The sequence below is a fragment of the Sphaerodactylus townsendi genome, linkage group LG15 (assembly GCF_021028975.2).
Source record: "Sphaerodactylus townsendi isolate TG3544 linkage group LG15, MPM_Stown_v2.3, whole genome shotgun sequence".
In the NCBI taxonomy this organism is placed as follows: Eukaryota; Metazoa; Chordata; class Lepidosauria; order Squamata; family Sphaerodactylidae; genus Sphaerodactylus; species Sphaerodactylus townsendi.
Window position 1 is genome coordinate 16,548,608 of NC_059439.1, and position 23,604 is coordinate 16,572,211.

Consider the following 23,604-nt stretch of genomic DNA (forward strand, 5'->3'; position numbering starts at 1 on the left):
CTGAGTTTCCAGTGCAGAACTCACAAGCACATGTATGTCATGCCTGTCCGGGAAAGAGTCAGGGAAAACATAACTAGCAGTTAAACCCCAAGACAGCCATGCGGGGCAATAAGGGGAATTAATCCAGCTTTCGCCTTGCTACCCACATCATTCTTCTTATGATACACCCAATGTCAGGGGCTCACCCTAAATCCAGAAATTTCCTCCTGGTTTTCTTGTCAAGTCCAATTGTGGGGCTGGCAGGCTCTGGAGGACTTGTATCCCGGCTGTCATCTGCGGCAGGGAGAGAAACAAAAAGTGAGAAGGGTTCAGACCAAGAATCTACCACTGCCCACATCACAGGCATAGGAACAGCTGCACCAGCTCCTACCAGAATGGATGACAGCATCAGTCACTTTAGCATCCAATCAGCAGAGAGTTCACAGGTCTCTCAGGACTAATACAGGGATCCCCAACATAAAAGAAGAGTTGGATTTATATTCCCCCATTTCTTTCCAATTGGCCATGCTGGTAGGGGCTGATGGGAATTGTAGTTCCTGAACATCTGGAGAGCCGCAGGTTCCCTACCCCTGCTGTAAGGAGACTCAAACGGGCTTACAAACTCCCTTCCCTTCCCCCCTCCCACAACAAACACCCTGGAAGGTAGGTGGGGCTGAGAGAGCTCCGAAGAACTGTGACTAGCCCAAGGTCACCCAGCTGGCATGTGTTGGAGTGCACAAGTTAATCTAGTTCCCCAGATAAGCCTCCACAGCTCAAGCGGAAGGGCAAGGAATCAAACCCGGTTCTCCAGATTAGAGCGCACCTGCTCTTCACTGCTACACCACGCTGGACCTTTTTTCCTGCTGCCCACAAATTGTTTATCGAAAGTGGGTCTTTGGCCCAGCAAAACGGCTGAGTGGACGCTGGAGATGTGATTCCTTGGACGGGTTTTTAAAAACATTGTTTTGGGAGGAGCTGCCATCTGAAGAAGAGTTGGTTTTTATACCCTGCTTTTCTCTACCTCGAGGAGTACCAAAGCATCTTACAATCACCTTCCCACCCCCACAACAGACTTCCTCTGAGGCAGGTGAGGCTGGGATTGTCCAGAAAAAAATGTGACTAGCCCAAGGTCACCCAGCAGGCTGCATGTGGAGGAGTGGGGAAACAAACACACTTCATCTGATTAGAGACTGCCACTCATGTAGAGGGGTGGGGAATTACACCCAGTTCTCCAGATTAGAGCCCACCTGCTCTAACCACTACACCATACTGGCTGTCGTAGCAGAAGGATCTTCACTGTGTGACTGAGGGAAGCTGCAGGAAAGAAACAAAACAAAAAAGGCCTATTCACAGTTCAGGCTTTAAAACGGTCTGATGGGAACTATACTTCTCAGGAGACCTTGTGAGCCCCAAGGTCTCCTGGGTACTGTAGTTCCTCAGGCCGTTTTTAGCCTGTACTGTGAACAGGCCCTTTTTTCAGCCTGAAAAAGTTCTAGGAGAAGGAAAGGAACTAAGGTGAGGCGGGAAGGGGGTGGGGCCGCCGCGGGGGGAGTGGGGAGGGGCCTGTGGGCAATTTTCTGCACCCCCCACCCCCTTGTAGCTCTGTCACTGGCTGTGTCAGAATTATAAGGGTGCCCATGGGCTTAAAAAGTTGTGGACCCCTGGTCTAATCCATGCTAAGATTTGTGGCTTGCTCCAGGCCTCCCCTCCCCCCAAACGTCCTGAGCTGTTGGTTACCTTCACTGTGTCTCTCTCTCCGTGCATAGATGGGCGAGCTATCAGAACTAGGGCAGGACTTGGGGGAGGAACTGGTGGGGGTGCCCCCCAAGGCTTCCTGGGAAGAGGTGTTGGTCAGGGGCCGGTAACGGATGAGAGGCGACGACAAGTGTTCCTCCTGATCTATTGTCCTCCGGACCGCTGAGGTGTCAAAGGAGAACTCAGTGCCACGAGCAAACGGTGAAGAACTGGAGAGTGGCGAGGAGGCCTGAAGAGAGCCGTGAAGTGGAGACCTCAGGCGGTGGAGGGGGCTCCCGTAACTATCTCCCACCTGCACAGGAAAACAGAAAGTAATGGTAATTTAATTTATATACCACCCTCCCCCGAAAGGCTCAGGGCAGTGTACAACAACATGATACAACATCAATAAACAATAACAGCAGGCTCAGTTTTCCCTGAGGTAGTGCGGTTTTGAGAAGAAGAAGAAGAAGAAGAAGAAGAAGAAGAAGAAGAAGAAGAAGAAGAAGAAGAAGAAGAAGAAGAAGAAGAAGAAGAAGAAGAAGAAGAAGAAGAAGAAGAAGAAGAGGAAGAAGAAGAAGAGGAGGAGGAGGAGGAGGAGGAGGAGGAGGAGGAGTTTGGATTTACATCCCCCGTTTCTCTCCTGTAAGGAGGCTTATGATCTCCTTTCCCTTCCCCCCCACCCCCCCACAATAAATATCCTGTGAGGTGGGTGGGGCTGAGAGAGCTCCAAAGAACTGTGATTAGCCCAAGGTCACCCAGCTGGCATGTGTTGGAGTGCACAAGCTAATCTGGTTCACCAGATAAGCCTCCAGAGCACAAGGGCCAGAGCGGGAAGTCAACCCCGGTTTTCCAGATTAGAGTGCACCTTCTCTTAACCACTGCACCACGCTGAAGCATAAGGAGCTAGAGGATGATTGCCAACCTTTATGTGGGACCTGGAGATCTCCTACTATTACAGTTGTTCTCTAGCCAATAGGGATCAGCTCCCCCGGAGAAAATGGCCACTTTGGAGGGTGAACTTCGTGGCATTCGTACCCTTGCAAACCTTTCCCTCTCCAGGCCCCACCTTCAAAATCTCCAGGTCTTTTCCTATCCACAGCTGCCAATTCTAAACAAAGCAGACATATCTCTTGAGCAACCCACAGGAAGTGTGTGTGTGTGTGTGTGTGGTGTGGGGTCAACAACACCCAGGCACTGACCTTCTTCTCTAGGATGTCCTCTCCCTCTGTGGAGCTGACGCTGTCTCTCAAACGGGACCGGGAGGGCCGCTGCCGCCTGCCCTTGCCGGAGAGCTGGGCCCGGGCCTTCTGCAAGCTGCTGTCCAGCCTCTGGGTCTCTGGAATCACATCATTAAAATCTGGGAGTGAAAGAGAGAAACGGGAAGGGGGGGCACAGAGGGCAGGAAAAGGGGCACAGCAGAGGAATGGAGGAGCAGGCGGCGGAAAGGAAAACCAGGAGGGAGGGGAGAAGACAAAGTGGGGGCATGCAATCGGAGGGACGACATAAAGCGGATAATGCGGGTAGCAGGGAGAACGAGTGGATAATTAAACCCCCAGAGTAGGGACACAGAGGCGGAAGGGGGGATGATGAAACAAGGGGTCAAAAGGGGAGGAGACACAGAGAAAGTGTTCAGAGAAGAGAGGTACGCCTCAATATTCAGCATCACACTTTTAAAAAAAACATGACTGGAGCACGGATGTGATTTCCCCCCATCCCCAAACAAGCGCAGAAGGTCTATGAGTCCACACGGCAAAGTCTGTAGCCTGCCGTGTGCTACCTGGCCGCAGGTAATCTTCCACCTTCTTTAATTTGAAAAGCGGGAAGGGGGAAAGGAGGAAATGGCATCGAGGGCCTGTTCCGCACACCCAAATTAAGATGTCTGGGGGACATCTTAAAAAAGAGGCGGCAAAGACGTCAGAGGGGGAAAGAGGCTGTTTCCAGTCTAACCGTTTTGCTCGACGGTTAGTTTCGCCCTCAGCTTGCGTTTGACATTTTGTGCGCAGCTGAAGGGATTCTCCCTTCCGCCATTTGCCTCAGGACCAGAGGTGGGATCCAGCAGGTTCTCACAGGTTCCCGAGAGTAGGTTACTAATTATTTGTGTGTGCCAAGAGGGGGTTACTAGTTGGTGATTTTGCCACGTGATTTTTGCCTTTATTACGCCCCTCCTCTCAGCAGTAGCGCGCAGAACTTGAAGCAGTCTAGCAGGAGGTGCGTGGCAGCCTGCGCCTGCGTGCATTCATTTCCCGCCCAAGGACCAGCGCAGCGGCTGCGTCCTTGCCACAGCCCTGCCAGGAATGCCCCGCCCCCGGAATGCCCAGCCACGCCCCCGTCGTGCCCCGCCCAACCCCATTGGCGCTACGCCACAGTTTGAATCCCACCACCATGGGAACCTGTTACTAAAATTTTTGGATCCCACCACTGCTCAGGACATTTGCTCTGCGGGCTCCGATCCTGGGTCCCTTTCCAGCCCAAAAAGTACCCAGTTGTACTCAGCTGCCCCTGCCAATTTCACCAATATGTGGTTTACCTTTGTTATTATTATTATGTTGGAGAAGCTATCATCATAGCTACACAGACACAGATAGGAGAATCTTAGCCGTTCAGAAGATGGGTCTGCTGCCCCTGGAAAAGCTTTGGGTTGGCCTGCCCTCCGTGGACTGAAGTTGATCCACAGAGGGCAGGTCAACCCCAAATGGAGTCTGAGGAAGGCAGGGACCTCAGTGGGGTACAAGGCATAAAATCCACCCTTAATGGCCACCTTAATGTCCGCTCCCCGCTTTTACATGGAATGCTTAGCACACAGGTGTCAAACTCGCGGCCCTCCAGATGTTATGGACTACAGTTCTCATCATCCTCTGCCAGCTGCCAGCTTGATGACACCTATGGCCTTAGCACGACTGGAAAACACCCCTTCTTCACTAGCTGTTCCAGTCTCAAACCCAGTCGACGAATTGGCTTTCCTGCCCCACTGTCTCCTGCCCCACCTGCTTGCTACCTGCTCTCTCACACCTGCTGGTCCTGCCAGAGGTGCAGTTAGATTGCCGAGGGGGTCGCTGTCTCTCCCTGCCGTTCTCTGAATGCATCTCACCACCTTCGCTGCGCACGGGCCCACGTGAGCCATTTGCGCCTCATGAATTGTTAATCCAGTCTGCCCAGTGTTGCTCAGTGCACAGCAAGCGTGCGGGTGGCTGTGTGAGTTAGAGAGAGCGTCTACAGCCATGCATGTGGGCAAGAATCTCCCGGGAGCTGAAAGAGAGCCACTGCCTAACTGGCTACATGGAACAGCCAAGAGTGGGAAGGATAAACATCCGCATCAGAGGACATTAAATATTAGGCATGGCAAATTTGGCAGTAGGGATGTGCGCGCATGGGCCCCTTCCGCACATGCAGAATAATCCACTTTCAATGCACTTTCACAATTGTTCGCAAGTAGATTTGGCTATTCCGCACAGTAAAATCCAGCTGCAATGTGCATTGAAAGTGGATTGAAAGTGCATTATTCTGCATGTGCGGAAGTGCCCACCTTTTGGAGATGGGAGGTAAAGCACTGGGCTTAATTCCAGAAAGGAGAAATGTCAGGATTTGGAAAATGTGATGCGCCAGGCAAGCTATGCCTGCCCCCCTCCCCAAATGTCAGGCACGGGGGCGGGCGGGGGGGGGGGGGTTGAGGGAAAGAACTCTGCCTATGCTTGGAAATTGAGCTGTCTGTCACACTGTAACCCAACTTTTCCTCTGGAAGGTTGGGCAGTGGGCCTGGTTCTGCACTCCTTCATTTTATCTCCACAATTCTGGGAGGAAGATACAGTGAGAAGAAGAAGAAGAGTTTGGATTTATACACCTGAGGAACCTATTACCGGTATTTCAAGCCACCTTTCCCCAATAAAGGACCTGAAGTGAGTGTAGAATAATGGTTCAGCATAGTGGGAAGAAGGAGAAGAGTTTGGATTTATACCCCACCTTTCTCTCCTGTAAGGAGACTCAAGGTGGCTTACAAGCTCCTTTCCCCATAACAGACACCTAGTGAGGTAGGTGGGGCTGAGACAGTTCAGAGAGAACTGTGACTAGCCGAAGGCCACCCAGCAGGAATGTAAGAGTGTGGAAACACATCTGGTTCACCAGATAAGCCTCTGCCACTCAGGTGGAGAAGTGGGGAATCAAACCCAGTTCTCCAGATTAGAATCCACCTGCTCTTAACCACTATACCACGCTGGTTCTCAGTAAGGCACTGTGCCAGAGAGGACGCCCCACTGGCTGAGAGAGGCACAGAGGGAGAGACTGGCTAAAGGTCACCCAGTATGATTCATGGCACAGTAAGGATTTGAACCCGAAGCCTCCCCAATGCAGCTGCAGCATATTGGCTCTCTACATATAAAATCTCTCAACAACATGTCTGGACAAACAGGTCTAAGAATAGATTCCGAGCAGATGTCGTTTGCTACCTGCCTGGATCCGCCCTCCCCTGGTCACGGAAAACTGGCCTTCTGCTGTGAACGGAAGGACAGAAGAGCCGGCCTCCCGGAACCTGGATGGCTACACTCCACTTGCTACAACACTGATTGAATCCGACAAGGAAGGGAAAACACTGCGCAAAAGCTGAGTCAGTCTTTGCAGGTGGGCGCTGGGTAGTGTGCTCAGAGCAGAGCAAAAATGTTCTGTGGAGGCTTATCTGGGGAATTCAGATTAGCCCGTACACTTCCACACACGCCGGCTGGGTGACCTTGGGCTAGTCACAGCTTCTCGGAGCTCTCTCAGCCCCACCTACCTCACAGGGTGTTTGTTGTGAGGGGAGAAGGGCAAGGAGATTGTCAGCCCCTTTGAGTCTCCTGCAGGAGAGAAAGGGGGGATATAAATCCAAACTCTTATTCTTCTTCTTCTGGAATGAGTGTGTGTGTGTGTGTGTGTGTGTGTGTGTGTGTGTGTGTGTGTGTGTGTGTGTGAGAGAGAGAGAGAGAGAGAGAGAGAGAGAGAGAGACGGAGAGGCTGTATTGCCCACTGTTCTAAATGGGGCTTCTTTGCCAGGTCCCTCCTGGCCCCCAGCAAGGGGTGGGGGCAAGGTTGCCAGATCCAGGCTGAGAAACTCCTGGAGATGGGGATACAGCATGGGGAAGGCATGAATGTTGCTAAGAAGAAAAAGAAGAAGAGTTTGGATTCATACCCCTCCTTTTTCTCCTGTAAGGAGACTCAAGGTGGCTTATAAGCTCCTTTCCCTTCCTCTCCCCCCCAACAGACACCTTGTGAAGCAGGTGGGGATGAGAGAGTTCTGAGAGAACCGTGACTAGCCCAAGGTCACCCAGCAGGAACGTAGGAGTGCGGAAACACATCTGGTTCACCCGATAAGCCTCTGTCAGGTGGAGTGGGGAGTCAAACCCCGTTCTCCAGGTTAGAATCCACCTGCTCTAAATCACTACAATACACAGACTTTCAGGTAGTGATAGGGATGGGTATTTGGATACTTGTCTCAGCTCCAGGTTCATGGTAGTGGGCAGGAAGAAACTCATGGCCTCATGGCCTGATTCCAGTCCCAACCTCAACCTTCCTCAAGCTTTGACGAAGTGGTGGTTTTCAGAAATGGGTGCCCATCTCCTGGACACCTCTTCCTAGAACCCCCCAAGACCTTTAACGTTTCAGCTGGATAATCCTGCCTGTCAAATTCCCATGGAACCTTCTTTTTCAAACATCACGCCATGATGCTGTTTGATTTAACTGGGGGGGGGGGGAAATGAGAGGGATGCCAGCACTTGATACAGGGTGAGATCTAATGAGTACTGGAAGGGGACCAGGGGCGTACCACTCAGGGGGACATATGGGGTCAAGTGACCCTGGACTGTAGCCATTTAGCCACACCCCTCCCCAGTGGTGGGATCCAAAAATTTTAGTAACAGGTTCCCATGGTGGTGGGATTCAAACAGTGGCGTAACGCCAATAGGGCTGGGCGGGGCATTCCGGGGGCGTGGCCGGGCATTCCTGGGGCGGGGCATTAATAATTTCTCTGTTACTGTAAAAAACTCTTACTGTAAAAAAAAAGTTCCTAATTTCCAGCTGGTATCTTTCTGTCCATAATTTAAACTCATTACAGCAAGTCCTATCGTCTACTGCCAACAGAAACCACTACTTCTCCTCTAATGGACTGCCTGTCAAATACTTAATACTTTCAAATTCTTAATTTTGTTTCTAGAAATCAAAAGAAGGATACTTTCCTTAAACAAGGAACTTTACCGTATTTCTAAAACATGTTTTTAAAACAGCCCAACAGGGAGAATTATCCCGTTTTCTACCTTCGCTAACCAGCCACATAGGAAACAACAGGACTTGATGATTTTTGGACCTAATGGAATCTCTAATGGAAAAGCAGACCCAATTAGTAACCCCCTCTCGGCACTCACAAATAATTAGTAACCCACTCTCGGGAACAGGTGAGAACCTGCTGGATCCCATCTCTGCTCCTCCCCCTCCCCCCTGGGAAGGTACAAAAAAGTTGTTTGGTCGTGGGGGGGGGGGGGGGCGGAAAACTCAGATTTTGCACTGGGCTACATTTTCCCTAGATACGCCTCTGAAGGGGACGGGTATGGTTGGGGGCATCAGCTTGGCACTGGCTACCAAGGATCCCAAAATCCAAGCATACCTTTTTTGAACTGATTAAGAGATTAAATTTTATCCTAACTCAAGCTTTTTACAGGGCTAAGGAACAAACTCCATGGCATACTTTTTATCAGTGCCAATCCAAATGGCCTCAGATATCAGGCAAATGTCGGGATGCCGTTTTGGGGGGGGGGGGATTGCTGGGGACTGCTTTGGTGTTTGCAGGCGCGGTTTTCTCTGTTTTCCTGGCCTTGGAGCTCAGCGGCTGGAACGGGCCTTCAGGCCGGATTTTTCTAACTGTCTTGGTTCACGTGTGGGGGTGGGGATTTGCGACAACATTTTATCAGCTGCTTTGGCGCTTTTTTGCCAGAACGGTCTTCTCCTGTCTCCCTCGTGTCTTCAGTAAAATCCTTGAACCCTCCAAGTGAGTTACTGGCCCTTTCCCCACTTACCTTAAGCCCAAGGTGACCAGATGGTCACCTTTGTGATCCGGGACGGGGAGGCAGCGGCAATGGCCGCGGCAGCGCACAGGCTTCTGGGGCTCGCCGTTTGCCGCCCTGTCACAAAGGCTGGCAAACCAGAAGCCCGCATTGCTGGCTGCGGAAAGATCGGCTGCCGCGCGACTGCTCATACCAAGGCAGTGCAGCAGCTCCCTCGACAATCGACAATTTGTTGAACCCGCGGGACGTGGGACAAATTGTCCAAAGGTGGGCCGGTCCCGCCAAAAGCGGGACGGCTGGTCAGCCTACTTAAGCCCCGCGCTACTCCCCTAAAGTAGCGTGCGGTCCAGCTGCACTCCCCACTTCAGGGGCAGCGAGAACTCAGCCGCCCCGACGCTGCCTCTCACGCTCTCAGCACAGTAATTCCTGGCTTTTCAAATGGCTTTGATGACTCCCCGCAGAGCTGGGTCGTGGGGAAGTCGAGGCACACGCCAGGAATTGCGCGCGCTGGGAATTGCGTGCAGCAACCCTCCGACAAGGGTAAGTGGGGAAAGGGCCACTGTCTGAACGGGGAAGCGCGCTGGGAATTGCGCGCAGCAACCCTCCGACAAGGGTAAGTGGGGAAAGGGCCACTGTCTGAATGGGGAAATTGAAAGCAGGCTTTCAATCTCCTTTGAACTCTCCACCCGGCTGATGATCTGAAGAGCTGAACAGCTCAAAAAGTGCTTCTGGTCATTTATGGACCGGCCATAATAAAAGGTCCCGTGTGAATGTTGTTTCTTGTTCTGGACTTGGCACAGGCAGATTGATTCACGAACAACTTAAAAACAAACAAACACGGCTGCCTTAATAAAATGCAGCATCACCAGACTCCTGAGCGGCTAGCTGCAGGTTACATGCATTCAGACCCCATTACAAATTGATATTCTATTGGCAATTTTATCGGTGTTGCAGCTGGGCTTAATTGAAGCCCGGGTTCCCCAGACCATTTCCGAGCCAGGTGCCCTTTGTAGATTCCATTTGCATTTTCCGATCGGAAGCCAACTTCAATCTGTAAGTGAACCTCCAATGCTTTTTTTAAAAAATGGAAAGTTGCTTAAAAGGGAGGCTTGGAGAAGAAGGATAGTAAGGAAAAGATGGTGGAAGGGTAGGTCTGTTTAACCCTGACCCCTCTCTGTTCCAAACGGCTCCCCTCCACAGCTGTTCTCCTGCCAGAAACCACAAGCAAGTTTGTTCCGCAATTTCACGATTAATTCATTTTCCTTCCCATGGCAGTGTCTGCATCATGTTATAACATTTTTTAAAAAAATTAAAATTGGGTGAATTCCTTGGGTGGATTTCTGTTCTCTTTCTGCACAGCTCCAGTCATGATTTCTCGTTTTGCCAGACTTGCTGAAACACAGATTGAAGGAGCCTAGCTCTTGATCAACATACCACTTCCTAGGACTTTTGCTTACATGTATTTCTTCTAAACAAAAGAAACATGGTGTGGGATTTCCGGGCTGTATGGCCGTGTTCTAGCAGCATTCTCTCCTGACATTTCGCCTGCATCTGTGGCTGGCATCTTTCTTTCCAACTATCAGATCCTCTGAAGATGCCAGCCACAGATGCAGGCGAAACGTCAGGAGAGCATGCTGCTAGAACACGGCCATACAGCCCGGAAACCACACAGCACCCCAGTGGTTCCGGCCGTGAAAGCCTTCGACAATACATTAAAAAGAAACATGCGTTTTTAAAAACTGTACACCACGCCGTGCTAGGCCAGAGTGCCGGATTTTTTAAATATTCTGCGGGAATGGCTTTTATTTATCTGATCGAAGTTTTTTTTTTTAATCTCACTCTTCCTCCAAGATGTTTCACGTGTTCCCCTTTTCCTCGACAACCCTGCAGGTTCAACTGCGAACGGGTGATTTGTTTTCAGTCCTCTAACGACTACACCGCACCTCAGAAACTTTCCATCTATTGGTATTGAACAGACAGGACATGATGCAGACAGCATAGGAAACAGACAGGGGAGTTTCACACAAAGGAAAAGCGGTTCTGGGTCATGCTTTGATCGTGTGCAAAAAAGGTCCCAGGTGGTTTTGATTAAAAGCAAGAACCATCCCTCCCCCCCCCCCCCCCGAAAATAAAACCCCAGACAGCAAGAATGGCCTTCTTCCGTCCCTGCCACCCCCCCCCCCCTCTCCATCTCCACCCTGAAACAAGCTTGTGAGCTCAAAAGGACAGAAATGGAAAATCCCCAGCAGGCAGCGGGCATCATGCCAACCATTTCAAAATCTGCACTGAACAAAACACATGGCCAAGGTTGTGTGTGTGTGTCTTTTCCAAGTAGCCAGGACTGTGGAGACAATCTGTCCCTGTGTGTATCCTGTGAGCTTTAAATAAAATCTAAATTGGGTAAGCCAAATAATTTGGGGGGGGGGAGGGGGGCGGTTGCTTATTAGCTTCCCAAAATCCTCGAGATGAATTTTGGCATCAGAGCACCGTAGAATAGTATCCTAGATCCGACAACTGGAATAATATTTGTGAGAATCCTATACGAGTAATATGGCTCAAATAGGCTCATTATAAGAGGCATCTCCAATTACACGGATCTTGTAAGAAGATGCCCAGCTAACCTTGCACACCCCATGTTCTGAGTCGCTATAAGGTAGACTCATGTGACCTTTCTGGGAGGTGTTACGGCTCAGTGGCAGAGCATTTGCTTGGCCCCCACAAGCCCCCTGGTTTCAACCCCCAGAATCTTGAATTAAAAGAAACAGAGAATGAGAGCTTGCAGTTTTTTTGCTAGTCGAAGTGGAGGAGACCAATCGTCTGGCTCAATATAAGGTAGCTTCATTTGGCCAATTACAGAGAAAAGGATATTGAGGAGATAGAAAAAGTGCAGAGAAGGGCAACAAGGATGATTGAGGGACTGGAGCACCTTCCCTATGAGGAGAGGCTGCAGCGTTTGGGACTCTTTAGTTTGGAGAGGAGACGGCTGAGGGGGGATATGATTGAAGTCTACAAAATTATGCATGGGGTAGAAAATGTGGACAGAGAGAAATTTTTCTCTCTTTCCCACAATACTAGAACCAGGGGGCATCCATTGAAAATGCTGGGGGGAAGAATTAGGACTAATAAAAGGAAACACTTCTTCACACAACGTGTGATTGGTGTTTGGAATATGCTGCCACAGGAGGTGGTGATGGCCACTAACCTGGATAGCTTTAAAAGGGGCTTGGACAGATTTATGGAGGAGAAGTCGATTTATGGCTACCAATCTTGATCCTCCTTGATCTGAGATTGCAAATGCCTTAACAGTACAGGTGCTCGGGAGCAACAGCCGCAGAAGGCCATTGCGTTCATATCCTACATGTGAGCTCCCAAAGGCACCTGGTGGGCCACTGCGAGTAGCAGAGAGCTGGACTAGATGGACTCTGGTCTGATCCAGCTGGCTTGTCCTTATGTATGTTCTTATGTTCTTACTTGTGGGGAGAGGCCCTGGCTCAGAGGAAGGACACCTGCTTTGCATACAGAAGGTGTCAGGTTCAATCCCTGGTCGCTCCAGAAAAAAAAGGATCTCAGATAGCGAAGGCTAGACCTGGGTTCTGTCCAGGAAGTAAATTTTGGGCAAGATTAACCAATGAGCCAATTCAATATGAAGAAAGAGAAGGTTCCTCACCTGTAGCATGTGTACCTGTCTTCCTAGCAGTCTTGTGCAATTAACAGAAACCATTTGTGAATTAGTTCACAAATGCTCAGTACACACAACGTGGAACTATATTTTATATCCCTGAATGTGGGCCCTCTCCACTAACCGTGGTTAGTTATGATTCATCGCAGCTAGATTTCTGTCATGGAAGATGCTATCGCTACAGTAAAGTGAAGTCACATATGACTGTGAAAAGCATCTTTGCCTTTTGATCTCCTGGAGGGGAGTGACAGGAAACTATGCAGAGGTGCTAGGATGAAACTTCAAAGGTTTTGGAAACCTCATGGCGAGCGGGAAAAGTTTTCTTGGAGAGTGAGGGAACAGAACCTAGGTGACTCTATCATGGGCTAAGCTAAGAGAAGCACCTCTTGGCTGGAGGTCCCAAGAGATCCACAAGAAGCGTTCAGCTGGTCAATTTCTCTAAACGCATTTATGTTTTATTTCTTTGTTTTGAACTTTTACAATAAACCTTTGAGAAATCAGCTGGTCTGGAGTTATTAGGAGGGAAAAGGACCCAGGACCGAGGTGAGATAAGGGTGGCTCTCCCAAGCTTAATCTCAGCCTCAGTCGTCATAATTTCCAATCACAGTTTGTTATCCACAGGAAGGCTGAGCTGTAGTTTTGTGTGATGTATCCTATCTTAGGGCAGCTTGTTCTCTCGTGCCACCCTCTCTGGCCACAGAGCAAAGGGAATCAAGCCAACTTTTCCCCGGGCGTACGAAGACTGTGAGCTGAATCCTGGTTTCACAAACAAATCATTGCAAAAAGTAGCCATGTTTTCATGGCCAAGTCTGAAATGAGCCGGTGCCTCTAAGCATGGACATATCGTCTCCTTCCCTGCAGGCAAATATCTGGGACTGGGCATTTCCAAACTAAGGGGGGTCGCTTGAGAAATGATTGATTTTGTTTTTCCTTTTTGGACATCAGGAGTGTCAGAGGAAAGGTGTCAATGCTTCTGATTAGGGGCGGAGAGTCCAGCAAGGCAAATGGAGCTTACCGAAAACCTCATCTGCATCTTGGAGTTTGGAAGAAGACATCATGAAGCAATCTGGAAAGAGAGCAAAAGCAAAAGAAAACAGAGTCAGCCACTCACCCAGTCCTAAGAGAGCAGGACAGAATCATTCTTGAACCCATTCCTAGTCACCCCCTCAACCTTCTGTTTCAAGGCAGCCAAAGCCCAATCCTGATTTCTTTATTTACTTGTTTACATTTATACTCCACTTTTCTTCCAATGGAGACCAAAAGCATCTTACACCTCTCCTCTCTATTTTGACGACACAACAACCCTGCAAGGCAGTTGAGGCTAAGAAAGAGAGTGACCCAAAATCAACCAACAAGCTTCCACGTCAGAGTGGGGATCCAAACCTGTGTCTCCCAGATCCTGATTTGGCATTCAAGACAATGCGCCCCATTATCAGAGAACCAGTGTGGTGTAGTGGTTAAAAGCAGAAGCACTCTAATCTGAAGGACCAGGTTTGATTCCCCGCTCTGCCACTTGAGCTGTGGAGGCTTATCTGGGGAACCAGATTAGCTTGTGCACTCCAACACATGCCAGCTGGGTGACCTTGGTCTAGTCACAGTTCTTTGGAGCTCTCTCAGTCCCACCCACCTCACAGGGTGTTTATTGTGGGGGGGGGGGGAGGAACCCCTTTGAGTCTCCTTACAAGAGAGAAAGGGGGATATAAATCTAAACTCTTCTTCAATGCAGAGAACTTATCGTGACATGTCTCTGAAGATACCAGCCACAGACATGGGCAAAACATCTGTAGCAGTAACTACCAGACCACAGCCTGGAAAAACCACAACAGCCAGTTGATTCCAGGTGTAAAAGCCTCCAACAATACATATTTAAACTATCCTTAGATAAACTTTCCTTCCTCAAGAAGCATTTTATTTTTTTCAAATCCAATTTAAATTTCAAAAATATCAATATAAATAAAAAATCTGATTGAATTATTTGCTTTAAAAAATGATTTTATCCACCTTGACTTTCTTTAGTCTGTCCAAGACAGTATTATTTTGAGAAGCAGTCAGTCAGTCAGTCAGTCAGTCAGTCAGTCAGTCAGTCAGTCAGTCAAAAAAGCAACAATAAATCTACTGGGGGAGAAAAGAAATGCACCTAAAACTGGAAGATCCATTTCTCCATCCCTTCCCTTATGCAGCTTGATATTACTGCAGACTCTGATACAGTGATCTGAATAATGTTGCCTTGGAAACTTTTTAAAAATTTAATAAAGGAATGTGTTTTTAACGTTGCTTGCTCTTTCGCAGTTTGCAGAGAGGTACTCAGTACGGTTGCTAATGCCAATTATAAGTTTCATGGGTTTTAGGATGAGGTGTATGTGTATGGGGGGGGCGGGGTGAGGCGGTGATGGGGGACATTTTTCTTAACTGTGTTTGGAGTATTGGAGGGTGTTGTGAGGATGGAATGGAGAAAAGGAGAAAGTTGTAAGCCACTTTGACTCTCAATTGAAGGGTAAAGTGGTGTACAAATAAATGATATTAGAAGAAGAAGAGTTTGGATTTATATCCCCCCTTTCTCTCCTGTAGGAGACTCAAAGGGGCTGACAATCTCCTTGCCCTTCCCCCCCTCACAACAAACACCCTGTGAGGTGGGTGGGGCTTTTTCATATGGTTCTTTTACATGGTTCTTTTTTTATATAGGTCTTTTATATAGGTCTTTTTTGGTCTTTAACCAGCCTAAAGATCAACTCAGCAGTTCAGGGGCCAAGGATTTTTTCAGGTATTTTTTTTCAGGTGTTCAACTGTGGGATCCTATGCACAGTCCCTCCAATCTAATCGGTACGCTTAGATTGCAATACTTCGCAATGCAGTGCAAATAACTCAAGCCATTATCTCCCTCTTGCTTCCACCCACCATGCCCGGTCTAAGTGCCTCTCCCGCTTCCAAATGCAGGGAGACAGGAAGAAAGGGAAAGCTGGATTCAAACTTATTAGCAAAATGCATTTGAATAAGCCCTCTTAATGGATTTGAGAGCTCTGGCTGCCTCTGTCCCTGGAGTGCAGGCAGATCCAATTCTTGCATCGCCACGCCTGCTTTGTCAACAGAAGTTGCCCGCCAGCCAACCGCTGACCCCTGCCCAGTCCAACACTCCGGCATTCACCTGCTTAAGGGGGGGAAATACTGCAACCCTCCACATCTAACTCTGCCGCTCTGGCTTGCCTGAAAGAGCAGTGGACATTTCCTAAGGCAGAGAACAAACATCTGGGAGGAAACGCCACACACATTTGAGGGATTACTTAGATCTACCAAGAAAATGAAGCAACTGACAGTCCTTATTTTTAAAAAAAGGAGAAAAGAAGGGGAGGGAGGTGGAAAAGTGAGGTCAGAAAAGAAGGCAGAGGCAGATAGAGAAAGGCGGGTCTTGAAACCTGAAATATGAAGTATAAGAATGAAAAATGGCGGCTCTCACCCCCACCCACCCAAAAGGAAAAGTTGGAACTCATAAAACATTGTATGTTTTATAATCCTGTCCATTTTTCTTGTCTCTGGGCAAGAACACCAAGCCAGGTCTAATATATAGATGCAGCTACCAATATGGATACTTAAGATATATCTATCTATCTTAAGTCAATGCGTATATATCCATATTGGTAGCTGCATCTATATATTAGACCTGGCTTGGTGTTCTTGCCCAGATAATATATATAATATATACATATATATATTATTCATTTCATAGATTGCTTCCAAGCCATAAAGGATGTCACAACACAGAAGGATTACTTCCAGGGTCTTTACCAAGAATCTTCACCAACGTTTCCGTTGTCTTATCAGGGGGGAACATTATTGATCCTCAGACCAGTTCCAGAAAACCAGGAGGGCTAAAGTCGATGCTTCTGCACAGAAATAGTGCCAAAGAAATGTAATTTGGGTGCTTGGAGATCCCTCTGGAACTGTGCATCATTATTGTTGTTGTTGTTGTTGTTGTTGTTGTTGTTGTTGTTGTTGTTGTTGTTGTAGATTTCACAGCTGCCAGATCTTTAGCTGGTTGTTGGCCTTCATTACAATTCGAACCTCACCCGGAGGCCTAGGAAGTTGTAATGTATCGGCGTAGTATTCGTGCGGATTCCAGCAGGGCTGCCTTCTGAATTTGACAGATGTTAATTTTGTCAATTCGAGGATGTTTTAAGTGCTGCCCTATTATTATTATTATTATTATTATTATTATTATTATTATTATTATTATTATTATTATTATTATTATTATTATTATTAATATTATTATTATACAAAAACAGTTATACACAGCAAACAAGATCAATATGCTGGATTTTGTATTACATCACACATTTGACACTTCCTTCAAGCATCTAAGAGGACCGTGTGATGTATCAATGAATAATGCGTGCACAGCTGAGTAGGGTGGCCTTTGGCAGCTGACATATGGTGATTTAGATCTGCCACAGCCGATTGTTTTGGCCAAAGCCGGCCCAAGGTCTTTAGGCACTGCACCCAGTGTGCCGATCACCACTGGGACCACCTTTACTGATTTGTGCCAGAGTCTTTGTAGTTCAATCCTTAAATCCTTGTATCGTGGTGGTTGTTGTTGTTGTTATTGCTGAATGGGGGTCTCATGTTTCCTATGGAGCAAGCATCTTATCTAAGGTATTCATGGAGCAGATGTGCCAGGGTACAGTCCTGCACATTTACTGATCAACAGGGCCGTACTGCCCAGGGGGACATATGAAGTCAAATGTCCCTAGGCAGCAGCCATTTAGTCACATGGGGGTGGAAAACCACACCCCTCCTCCTTCCCCCTGGGTCCACAGACTGACTTCAAGACCTGGTGCAAAAAAAGTTGTTTGATCGGGGTGGGGGAGGGCGGCCGCCCATACGGGGTGGGTGGGTGGGGGAACTCAGATTTTGCACCGGGCTACATTTTCCCTAGATATACCTCTGCAGATCAATGTGCACATTTTTCTCACTGGAGACGTGACTTGTCTCAGACGTTTTTTTTTGAAGTGATGGATAAGAAAAGGAAGGTATCCACACCCTCTTCCAAGCCTTCAGTATTCCCAGATGTCTGATATCCCAGAAAAAGAAAATTAATACAGAGAAAAGTGGAGAAGGAAGAGGGGGGAGGGAGGAAGCTGTCTAAAAAGCCAAGGAAGCGAAGTAGGATTCCAAGGAGGATCAGACAGGAAGGATGAAAAGTAAGGTGACCAGCCGTCCCGATTTTCGCGGGACACTCACGCTTTTGCGCAATGTGTCCCGTGTCCCGGGCCGGGTTTCTGACATTGTCTCGATTAGACACACAGCTCTTTTCTTGGCCCGGTACTCTCTCGTCAGAAAAGTAAGGAAAGCCCCAGAGGCAAAAGCGTGCGCAGCTTGGCAGGGAGGGAGCTACCTCTGCAGCTGTCGCGAGTGCCTTCTGGGCGCCTTCCCCTGTTTCCCTGACCGGGAAGCGCCACCGCAAAAAAGGCAGTGTGTGCCATGCAGGCGCTCGCGTCATGTGTCTGTCAGCCTGGGCTTTCAATAGTAAAAATCTGGTCACCTTAATGAAAAGGGAAGGAGGTCCTTTGCCCCCCCCACACACACACAAAGGCAATTGTTAGCCCTTCCCCCTCCCTGACAAAGATTTAATAGATCGAATGTGGCCACACGCTTTTTGTTTTATCTTGAATGTGTTTCTTTGTTTAAGCTGTAATGGATTCACAAGGCTTCCCCTCGGGGCCTTCAAGCCAAGCAGAGGTACAGAGAAAATAGTATCCGGGCCAGGATCCCGCCTAAGGGTTTAATTGAACCCAACTGCCCTCAAACAGCCCCAGGGAACCAACCCAGTGTATGGATTCTTTCTTGCACAAGCAAGCAAGACAAAGTCCATGCAGAGGTTATAGGTTGCAGTTGAATCCGCCCTTCCGCCAATTAAATCAGGCTAGCAGGTCAGCCTCACACAATGGAAGATAAAACGAGAGAGTTTCGCCCGATGTTGCCCAGAGAGCTTCCTATCTAGTGCAGGGAGATGACGCTGGTTCGGATCACCTTCCGACCCAAGACTGTCTAGTCACTACACCACTGTTGTCTCCCGGGAGATGGCAGAGAGACCCGTTCACTGCTCAGAATTTCTTGCAAAGCTGGAGAAAACCAAAAGAGCAGGACCGGAAGAGGAAGATGAGAGAATCTATCCGTAAGCTGAGGTTTACAGTGGGAAGATCCTGAACAAAGCAGTTGAACGGGAAAAGCATACTGCTCGGTTCTCAGTGGAAGAGCAGATGATGACACTGTTTGGGAAAATAAACATAGAAGAAGAAGAAGAAGAAGAAGAAGAAGAAGAAGAAGAAGAAGAAGAAGAAGAAGAAGAAGAAGAAGAAGAAGAAGAAGAAGAAGAAGAAGAAGAAGAAGAAGAAGAAAGAAGAGGAAGAAGAAGAAGAAGAAGAAGAGGAAGAAGAAGGAGGAGGAGGAGGAGGAGGAGGAGGAGGAGGAGGAGGAGGAGGAGGAGGAGGAGGAGGAGGAGGAGGAGGAGGAGGAGTTTGGATTCATATTCCATCTTTCTCTCCTGCAAGGAGACTCAAAGGGGCTGACAATCTCCTTTCCCCCCACCCTCCACAACAAACACCCTGTGAGGTGGGTGGGGCTGAGAGAGCTTTGAAGAACTGTGACTAGCCCAAAGTCACCCAGCTGGCATGTCTTGCACAAGCTAATCTGGTTCACCAGATAAGCCTCCACAGCTCAAGTGGCAGAGCAGGGAGTCAAACCCGGTTCCCCAGATAAGCCTCCACAGCTCAAGTGGCAGAGCAGGGAATCAAACCCGGTTCTCCAGATTAGGGTGCACCTGCTCTTAACCACTACACCACGCTGGCTCCCATTTAATTCATTTAATCTCCAATGAAGGGAGATCACTATGCCCCAAAAGAAAATTGATTCAGAGTCTCTATTCTCAGCCTGTATGCCCTGTTGGTGGACCTCCAGAGTGAATGTCTGGCCAGTGTGTGAGACAGGACGCTGGCCAAGATGGTCTACTGCATAGATGTCAAACTCGCGGCTCTCCAGATGTTATAGACTACAGTTCCCATCATCCCTCACCAGCATCATGATGGCAGGGAATGATGGGAACTGTAGTCCATAACATCTGGAGGGCCGCGAGTTTGACACCTGTGGTCTACTGGTTTCATCCAGCAGGGCTCTTCTTATTTTCTTATTTCTTAAGTCAATAAAAATGGCATGTTGACTCAGTTTTTGTTCCCCGTTTCCCAGTTGCTTTCGAGAATAGCATAGTGGCAAAAGAGTGGGCTTGGATCTGGAGGTCCCAGATTTAAATCACTACTCTGCCATAGATGCTTGCTGGGTGACCTTGAGCCAATCATATACTCATGGTGCAGTGGTTAAGAGCAGGGGGGCTGTCTGGTGTAGTGGTTAAGAGCAGGTGCACTCTAATCGGGAGCACTGGACTTGATTCCCCGCTCTGCCACTTGAGCTGTGGAGGCTTATCTGGTGAACCAGAACGCCAGCTGGGTGATCTTGGGGCAGTCACAGGGTGTTTGTTGGTGGGGGGAAGGGAAAGGAGTTTGTCAGCCCCTTTGAGTCTCCTTACAGCAGAGAAAGGGGGGATACGAATCCAAACTCTTGTTTCTTTTTCTACTCTCACCCTAACCTACCTCACAAAGTTGTTGTGAGGATAAAATGAAGGAGAGGTCCTCGTTGGGGAGCAAAAAAGGCAATAAATAAACAAACATAAATTCTTCTAGGCTGGAGCTGTCCAACAGAACATTACAGAGGTTGTTCATTCATAGGAGCCCTCCGGGGGGTTGGGCGGTCTATCAAGTCTAATAAATAAATAAAAATAAATAAAATAAAATAAAAGTTGGAAATGATTTGACTGCCCTCACAGATCAAATCAAGCTAAATGCTCTCCAGAAGCTAAAGTTGACCAAGCTGAGGCTATTGTACTTCGGTCACAAAATGAGAAAGCAAGACTCATTGGAAAAAAACAATAATGCTAGGAAAAGTGGAAGGCAGCAGGCAAAGAGGAAGGATTGACTCCATCGTGGAAGCCTTGCCCCCCCCCCCCCACATTTGCAAGATGTGAGCGGAGCTGTTAATGACGACATTTCGGAGGCTGTTAATTCGTAGGGTTGCCATAAAGTGGAAGAGACTGGGCCGCACATAATGCACACAAAAGATCAAATCAAATTTGAATGCTTTCTAGCAGCTGAAAATGACCAAGCTGAAGCTATGAACTTTGGCTGCAGCATGAGAAGACGAGACTCGCTGGCAAAGACAATAATGCTAGGAAAAGAAGAAAGCAGCAAAGAAGACCCAGTATGAGATGAACTGACTCTATGAAGGAATCTCCTCCTCCTCCCTCCAGATCCTCTCAAAGAGGGAGGAAACAGGACCAGTGACATGCCTGGTGCACCAGAGCCTGGCTAGGTGGGGGTCCCAATCAGCAGCCCCTGTAGCCTTGACCTCTTCCTTGTGCCGGGGGCAGCTCCCTCCAGCCTTGTTGCAAAGACAGAAATAGGAAAGTAACTCACGGAAAAACACGGACTGTATTTCAGGAAGGGATTCTGTTTTGAGCAGCACCACCGATCTAATTAGGTCAAGGCAGTGAGATCGGCACAAAATCCAAACAAAAACACCCACTCCTTTATACACCAAAGGTGCTTTTGTCATGATGAACACAATACTGATAATACACAAGCCTGCAAGGTCCAAGGGCAGGGGTCTATTTGGCATTTAGGCAGGAGAAGCCTTCCATCCCCATCCACCCCTCTTACCACCCCCCACCCCCACCCTTCCCCCTGCTATTTCTGTGTATCTCAAGAGGATGGAGGCTCTTCCCTCGCCCGGCTGGATGTTCCCTTCCTGTTTCCTACTCTGACTTGTGGGAAACTCAGCAGCCACCTTTCCCCCATGGAATCAGACACAAACAAGAGTGTGTGCGGGGGAGGGGGGGGGGAAGAGATCTAACAGGGCTAGAGGGATGGATGAATGGATGGATAGAGGTATGTATGTATGTATGTATGTATGTATGTATGTATGTATGTATGTATGTATGTATGTATGTAGGTAGGTAGGTAGGTAGGTAGGTAGGTAGGTAGGTAGGTAGGTAGGTAGGTAGGTAGGTAGGTAGGTAGGTAGGTAGGTAGGTAGAAAGAGGAAGTGAGAGCAGAGAGAGGGAGATAAAGGGAAGATGAGGCAGGCAAGGCAAGAGTATAGATAGATAGATAGATAGATAGATAGATAGATAGATAGATAGATAGATAGATAGATAGATAGATAGATAGATAGATAGATAGATAGATAGATAGATAGATAGATAGATAGATAGATAGATAGATAGATAGATAGATAGATAGATAGATAGATAGATAGATAGATAGATAGAGGGTGGGGAGAGAGGGGGAGAGATGATATAAAATCTCAATCCCCCCCCCCCATGTAACAGTTTAGCTTCAAAGGGGCGGTCAACATTACGAAGCGACCCCCCACCACCACCCTTTTTGTGGAGACGGCCTTGCCTTCTCATCCATTCATTCCTTCGATGCCTGCTGGCGCCCCTCCGCTAGCCCTGGGCAAAGGTAGTGTGTGTGTGGGGCGGGGGGGGGACTGAAAACCCGGCTCGAGCGCCCCCGCGGAGGGACGCGCGACTTACCGCGGGCGCCCGGGCATCTTCAACAGCCTGCCCGGCACCTTCCGGGGGTTGCCTGCCTGGAGAGCGGGTCCATTTTCTTCTGGCCCCTCATGGCCTCTGCCGCCGGTTGCAGGCGAGCGAGCCGGCGGCGTCCGGCTTAAAGCATCCCAGGTGGGGGTTGGGGTACGGACAGGTCTCCTGGGCTGGAGATGGCAGCTGGGCGGCGATGGGTTGCTTCCTTTCTCTTTTTCCGGCTGACCTCTGCAAGAGCCCAAGTGGGACTGGGATGGTCCCAGTCGGAGGCGGGGGGGGGGGGGGCAGGGAGAGGCGGGGATTGACTGGAACCCGGAAGCAGCTGCAGTCGCTTGGCTGGGAGTCAGCAGCAGAAGGAGACGCTGGACTGGCGTGGCTTGCCTGCAATCCCCTCCCAGAAGCTCCGGCTTGGCTTGGCTTGGCTTGGCTGGATCCCCAAGAGCCCCAGATTTGCAATTTGGCTCTTGGTCTCCCCATCGTCAGACGCCTTTCCAGGGGATGAGCCTGGATTTGGGGGAATTGGTGTGTGTGTGGGGTGGGGGGTGGGGGGTCAGTACAGCAATGGGACAGGGGGATGGAGAAGCTTAAATGTCCCTCGCCCCAGACCCAGAGGATCCTGTTGCTGCTAAAAGGTATGCCCAAACCCACTGAAGAAGAAGAAGAGTTGGGTTTTATACCCTGCTTTTCTCTACCTTCAGTCTCACAGTGGCTTACAATCACAATTCTTTCTCTCTCTTCCCCCCCGCCCCCCCCCAAAAAAACAGGCACCTTGTGAGGTAGGTGGAGCTGAGAGAGATCTGTGACTAGGCCGAAGTCACCCAACAGGCTTCATGTGGAGGAGCGGGGGATCGAACCCGGCTCTGCAAGATTAGAGTCCAACGCTCTGTTTCCACATTTGCTCGGAATGCTCCCTTAAGGGCCACACCCTTTGATGCTACCTAACATTTGCAGAGAGAATGAATTCCATTCATTGTTATGAATGGGACAGGTCATAGTATTCCCTTTCACAAACTGGGAAACTGAGGTTTGCCTAGTGCCCCATCGTGGTCAGCTCAAGACCAGACGGTAAATAGCAGGACTGAAGGGAGCCACAGCCGGCAGGTTAATTCTTTCTGACTTTGCACAAATGCCCTGCTTGCATTTATAAATACATGTAGACATCAATCAAAACTGGACAGGTTTTTCCTTGCTTCTAGAAGTGGGTTTGCAGCAACCTAGAAGTAAAGCAGGGAATATCTTGGGGGTTCAAACATGGAAAATACGTGAAAGTAGAGTGTCAATGAATTAGAAAGAAGGTATTTAGGAAAAGATTTGGGCATGTCAGACCTCAAAAATAGACCTGTCAGTCCTGTTTTTGTCTATGGGATTGATTATTGTGTTTTATTGTTTCTGTTTTATTTATTGTGTCAATTATTGTGCATATTTTATTGTGTTGTACCTCTTTATTAATATGGTTCTGTGCTATGTTGGTAAGGCCTGTGGCCGTAACACTTAAATATTTACAAGAATGTATTACTGGGCACTCCTTGCCCAGCGAATCC

The 23,604-nt window shown here is 48.7% G+C and overlaps 1 protein-coding gene across 2 annotated transcripts in view; it reads right to left on the minus strand.

Annotated features, from left to right (window-relative positions):
* SAMD14 (sterile alpha motif domain containing 14) overlaps positions 1-22,379 on the minus strand; it is a 33,131-nt gene extending 10,752 nt beyond the window's left edge. Inside the window, exons 1-5 of one of the 2 annotated variants that reach the window (XM_048516326.1) lie at positions 22,052-22,379; positions 13,430-13,480; positions 2,916-3,052; positions 1,717-2,026; positions 186-273 (exon numbers count right to left, since the gene is read on the minus strand). In XM_048516326.1, the coding sequence (XP_048372283.1) occupies positions 186-273; positions 1,717-2,026; positions 2,916-3,052; positions 13,430-13,472 (578 nt within the window). In that variant the 5' untranslated portion in view covers positions 13,473-13,480; positions 22,052-22,379. Of the gene's footprint in view, positions 1-185; positions 274-1,716; positions 2,027-2,915; positions 3,074-13,429; positions 13,481-22,051 lie in introns of both variants that reach the window. The other variant, XM_048516325.1, reaches the window with a different exon arrangement.
* Positions 22,380-23,604: the final 1,225 nt, after the last annotated feature.